The sequence below is a fragment of the Leopardus geoffroyi genome, chromosome B4 (assembly GCF_018350155.1).
Source record: "Leopardus geoffroyi isolate Oge1 chromosome B4, O.geoffroyi_Oge1_pat1.0, whole genome shotgun sequence".
Classification (NCBI taxonomy): Eukaryota; Metazoa; Chordata; class Mammalia; order Carnivora; family Felidae; genus Leopardus; species Leopardus geoffroyi.
This window is the reverse complement of record NC_059341.1, coordinates 66040359-66046358: the sequence shown is the minus strand read 5'-3', so window position 1 is coordinate 66046358 and position 6000 is coordinate 66040359. Positions and strand designations below refer to the sequence as shown.

General features: G+C 47.3%; 1 protein-coding gene across 3 annotated transcripts in view; it reads left to right on the top strand.

Moving 5' to 3' along the window:
- Positions 1-3922: 3922 nt before the first annotated feature.
- Positions 3923-6000, top strand: part of SYT10 (synaptotagmin 10) — a 68127-nt gene continuing 66049 nt past the window's right edge. Inside the window, exon 1 of one of the 3 annotated variants that reach the window (XM_045463780.1) lies at positions 3923-4390. In XM_045463780.1, coding sequence (XP_045319736.1) covers positions 4240-4390 — 151 coding nt within the window. In that variant the 5' untranslated portion in view covers positions 3923-4239. The remainder of the gene's footprint in view (positions 4391-6000) is intronic. The other 2 variants (XR_006708828.1, XM_045463779.1) reach the window with 2 other exon arrangements.

Sequence of the window (6000 nt, the reverse complement as noted above, 5' to 3'; positions counted from 1 at the left end):
GTATAAGAAGACAGAACCATGAGAGGCCCCAGATTGGAAAATAAAAGCAGGCTGGGGCACCTGGGTGGCTCAGTTAGCTAAGGGTCCAACTTTGGCTCAGGTCATGATCTCACAGTCTGTGAGTTTGAGCCCCACATCAGGCTCTGTGCTGACAGCTGCAGAGCCTGGAGCCTGCTTCGGATTCTGTGTCTCCCTCTCTCTCTACCTTTCCCACATTCACACTCTGTTTCTCTCTCAAAAATAAATAAACATTAAAAATTTTTAAAAAAGAAAAGAAAAGTAGGTAGCCTTTAAATATTGCCCCACATCCCTAATAAAAGATTAGATAGCCCTCTCTGATATTTGGGGGGTGCTCCAATTCAAAATAACTTGAATCACCCTGCAGTGAACACCCTGTTTTTAAGCCTTACTAATATACCTAGAGCTTCAACTCCATATCTTACTGGTATTTATATTTGATTATTTGGATGAGCAAACATCTGAGAAATCTTACAACATGAAAAATGACAACAACAAAACAAGTTATTCAGAGAAAAAAGATACAAGACAGAAGCACAGGTGGGGGAGTTAAAAAATATATAATACAGTCAGAAAAATAAGAACAGATTATAGTATGCATGAAATAAGAAACAAGAACAACTACTAAGCAAAAAACTATGCATGTCTTAAAACTACAACAGTTGAAATTGTGATTTGATAGAAGGGTCAGAAGAGAAAGCCTAGGAAATCTCCCAAAAATTAGAGCACAAGGAGTAGGAGGTGGTAGAGATGCAAAACTGAAGAGAAATGAAAATTAGAGATTCAATCTTGGCGGCCAAAAATTCACCATAAAAGAGTTCCAGAGAGGGACTACACAGAAAAACAGAAGGAGGAAAATAAATCAATACAATTTCTCAAAATTGCAGGATTCAAAAGTGAGTCTGTTTGAAGTGCTGAGTATCCATCAGGATGAATGAACAAAAGTGAGCACAGCCGGTAGAGAAGACACCAAACCTTCCAGAGAGAGATGAATCAGGCTAATCAAAGGATCTGGAGTCAGAACAGAAATAGACTTCTCAGTAGCAATATGCATCCATGCAAATGAGAAGTCTGGGGTCATCTTTCCAGTTGAGAGTGAGTGGTGATGCCACTCTTCAACTTAAGGACTACAGGAGCAGGCCCAAGTATGTACAGGCGATGAGAATTGGGCTCATAGGAATCTGAGCTGTAGAACACAGAAAAGTAAGGTAGGGGAGCTTTAAGTAAGTTACTCGTCTCTCATCTTCATTCAGACTGAGCTCAGCTGTTCTGAGATTTCCTCATTTACCCACCTTCTTAGTGCCTGTCACGGAGATCAAGTAGTATTTGAAATTCTAGTCACAGGAATGATTCCCAAATTCCCCTTACTTTAGGGAGATCTCTACCTGAGAAGATAACTCCCTCCCCTCCATATTTTGAAACAGCCATAGGGAGGGGGAGAAGAAAGAAATGGAAAAGGATTGAATAAGCAGGGAAATCACAGTATTGACCCTTCAGAATTACCCCTGAAAGAGGATGGCTTAGCTTATACGGATGGGAGCGCTGGGGGCCTGTTCACCTCTACACCAATTCCTCCTTGTCTTAATGCAGGGATCATTCAGAAGGAAGCTGTGTCAGAGACCTGCCTGTATTTTTGGACTATTAATGCCTCATATATCACTTAGTATAGCAACTGGTGCTTAGTAAAATCAATCTCACCTGCTCTCCCCTCTTTTACTGTTCAGCAACTCCTTCGGAGTGTGGGTGGGGAAGTAAATGCAAATCTGTATTGCTTGGTTTACTTGATGGGTAGGCTCTTGTTAGTTCAAATAGTTGGCAAAAAATTTTTAAAGATTGTGAATTGAAATTCTTGTCATCTCATCCTTCAGCATTGAAAATAATGACCTTGAATGCAGTTTCTACATTCCCCACACCTCTTACCGGAGCTGTTAATAAGTGACAAGAAAAACTGGTTTGATTCATCTGCTAATGAGCTGTAGAGATGGTCTAAAGATCAAAGAAAAAAAGCAAAACCTTAGGAGATTTAGATGAAAGCAAAAATATTTCAGACAAATAAATTCAGAAAAATGAACATACAGGTGAACTGCTTATTGTGGAAACACGGGGAAGAGTAAGCAAGAGGCCAGGAGCAGGATACACAAATACGGGGAAAGTTATTTTCAGAATCTGTTTACCTAATAATATTGAGCACTGAAATCAAACAGAAGAGGGTCATGAGAGAGATCCGCATTACTCCACTTAAGCAATTAGAATCTAGGTAGTATAGAGCTAAATTACTCATTTGGACTCCCACATAACAGTTTGCTCATACAGTAAATATGAAAGCACAGTATTGCATTGCAGGTTGTTCTACAGGAGGGTGTCTAGACTGTGGAGGACTGGGAGGCAAGGACAGCTGGAAAGGGCCTTATTAAAGTGTGTTTACATTGCTCCAAACATACAGTAGATATTCAATATTTTTTGACAGTGAAATTATTTTGAAATAGTCAATTTTATCTAAAAGCCATCCAAAGCAATGTGCATAAAAACAAAAAGCAAATGAAACCTTCAGATTTTAGTTTGTCTTGATTCACGATAAAATTACTCCTAGTTATATCAATTGTCCTATGAATCAGGTCAAAATGATTCAACTAATGAATGCTTATCTACTGTGATTCTATGCCGAGTATTTATAGTAAGTTTACCACAGTGTCCTTACGCAGGAAATGATTTATCATAAACTGTCTATTTAAATATGCCCACAACGTCAGGATATTCCACTTCGAAAATAAAGAATCCTCACCTAATAAAGGTTAAATCAATCTTCAGGTTATAAGCGAGTATCAAACTCTGCCCCAAAACAATGAAACCCATTTATAGTAAATGTGAACCCATTTACTATAACCGTGTGGCCCATACTTATTAACACTATTTTGTAGTTGTAGCTCCATGAGTAAGCCCGTTTGCCTTAGAGAAGTGTTGCAACAGAAGAGTCCCAAGGCTTCATTTTACAGATTGAAAGAAAGATCTAAAAGCAATTCCTTCAAGGTTAAGCACAGGTGTGTGTGACAGATATGAACTTAACCCTTCTCCCCTTTAAACCCAGGTCTTGTTGTTGTTGTTTTCAGTATTCCAGTGTAGAAGTGATAAGACAAGTTGTGCATTCTTAACTGCCAATTACGGATTAATCGACAGTGAATATTAATACAAAGAAGATTTCGTTTTGTGAAATACGTAAGAGAATTAGAAAACAAAGTCAAAGGCAATAAATTAAAATCTGCCTATTCATAGTATTTATGCATCAAGAAAAACTGAATTGGATAGATAGGAAATGTATCTTACAGTGAATTTCAGTAATAGCAATAAAAAGAACTCTGGAATTAAATTTTGTCTCTAAAGCATCATCGTTAGAAATCATTTTAAACGTGCTTTCCAGGCACACTTCTCTTTCTCTGTAGACGTCTGACTTAATTATTCGCCCATTCATTTTTAAAATTTAACTTTTTCAGTTTATCTTCAGTTGTAACGACTTTTCAGAAAAGTAAAACTAGACAGACCACGGAGAGCCACACACATGCAGTAAAGTTGGAGAGACAGGAAGCTGAGGGGCGGACGGAGGCTGGGAAAAAAGTACGGAGAAAACGAAGATTTCTCTATCCCCCGCCCCGCTGCATCGTGCACCTGCAGCCCAAGCTGGGGTCCCGGCAGGAACCAGGAGTCGCGCCTCTTGCAAGGCCACCTCGGGCCCCTGACTGAGCGCGGAGGGGGCCCTGCGGGTGCCTCAACCGGTCGGCCGGCCCGCGCCGGGCTGCGATTGGACGCGCCGCCGCCAGCCACCAGCCCAAACACTAAAGCGCTGGGAGGAGGCGGGGGGAGTTCTAGCGAGTCGAGGGCTTTGGCTTTTTCACGTCTCCCCCACCCCCTACCCTTCCTCTCCGCACTCCATGCCGGGTCTCTCTCTCCAGCTCGCCGCGTCAGGCTGGCTCCCGCCGCAGGAGACTTGGCGCAAACCTAACCGCTGCCGCCTCGCGCGCTTCCAGCCCCAGCCTCTCCGCCTTCCCCTGCGCCCCCCGCTCGCGCCATGGGGCCAACCTGCGGCTCCTAAGAGTTGCCGCTGGGAGCAGCGCGCTCTCCCGCCCATTTCCCCACGAGCGGGCGATGGCTTAGAGCGCCAGAGGGGCCAGCCCAGAGGTACCGGGAAGGGGAAATTCGGCCGGCCGACTGGGGAAAAAGAGGCCAACCATGAGTTTCCACAAGGAGGACGGAGTGAGCAGCCTGTGCCAGAAGGCGCTGCACATCGTCACCGAGCTGTGCTTCGCGGGCCAGGTGGAGTGGGAAAAGTGCTCGGGCATCTTCCCCCGGGACAGGGGCAGCCAGGGCGGAAGCAGCACAGGTAACCGGGGAGGGCCCCCCTCGTGTCCGCGCGCTCCGCCGGGACCCCGCGCGGCGCCAGGGCGCCTGTGGGACGCCGCGCCTTCCTACCTCGCTCCTCTTTCCGCTCAGCTCCCGGACACCTGGAGCGTGGGTTCTTCGGGTTTTGTCGGCTCGACTCCGCTGCCCGGCTTCTTCCACCTCCCCGGCGTGCTCCGAGCCCGCCGCGCCGTCCCTCGCTCGCCGCCGCTCTCCCACGCCTGCGGGCTCCCTTCCGGGGTGGCGAGGCGAGACGAGGCGAGCGAGGGCGGCGGCGCACAGCCTGTTACCCAGCGCTGCCTGCGAGAGCCGCTCGCCGGCGGGACTCCTGCTGCCCTGTCTCGTGTCGCGGCTCGCGAGCTTGGGGAAGGGGCCGGGCCGGAGAATCCCTGCTTGGACGCGAAAAACCACCTTGCAAATAGGGTTGCCTTGGCCTCCGGGAGCGGAAAGGCTCCGGGGGCGGGGGAGGGGGGGGTGTGTAACTCGCGGCTACAACCTGTCGAGCTTTTGACAGTGTCCGAACCCCTTATTAAATGTGATTTTGGAGGGTTTCGTGACAGCGTTGGCAAAACAGGGATTCTTTTTTGAGGCGACAACCAAGGCTCGGGTCACATATAAAGTGGAGGAAAGAGAAAAGATTAAAAATTCTTTCTACACACATGCTGTCATGCACACCCCAACGCACGGGCATCCTCCCTCTCCCTTCACGAAACTTGGAAGAAATGGGGTGAAATGGAGAAGGACACCGACCGTCAGAAATCTGGAAGTGGAAAGAAGCCTCAGGTGACAGGTTTTTCTCGGAGGGTTGAGGGGAACCGTATCAGAACTAGTGTTTGGTCACTCCTGGGGAAAGGGTTTTAACCACCTGCGCAATGCTTGGTTAGTGTAGCCTGTTGTCCGTTCACACGAGCGAGAGGGACTCCAGACTTGCGGGCCGCGTGATTTCGAGAGTCCCTTGTGACGGTCACTTGTGGCTTTGGGCGACCAACAAGCACTGCTTTCGGGATTTTCGGCGACGGGCTGGAAGATCGCCATCTCTTCTGTAGGTCTTGTTTCTTCCCCTTTGCTTTCTGTCATTTTTGTCCTCGTGGCGGGGCTTCGTGGCTTGAGGGCAGCCAGGGCAACAGGTGAGAGCTGGACCGCTCAACTCAAGCGGAGCGCGACTGCCCACAGGTCTGCGGGCTGGGGAAGGGGGCCAGGAGGGCGCACTGAGTGAATCTCTCCCAGCCACCACCACCACCAAAGAAAAGGGAGAGGAAGGGGAGGTGGGAATAGATGTGGTTTAGCTTTTCCCTACCAGTATTTTTATGGACTATCTGCAGGGTTTTCAAATTCTCTGATCGTGGCAACCGGAACCAAGAGAGGCTTCTTTTCTGTCTGTGGTTGGCAGAACCTGAGAGATGCTGCTACTTGAACCCTGGAGCGGAAGGGTACATGATTGGTGCTGTCCCCATGCTGGACACTTAAGACGTTTTGTGCATATACAAATAAAACAGTCTTTTTTCACTTGTTCAGTAGGTGTTGAATTCCAACGAGTGTATCAAACAACTATTAGTGGAAGGAACTGGGTGAACACAGTGTATATGTGTGTCA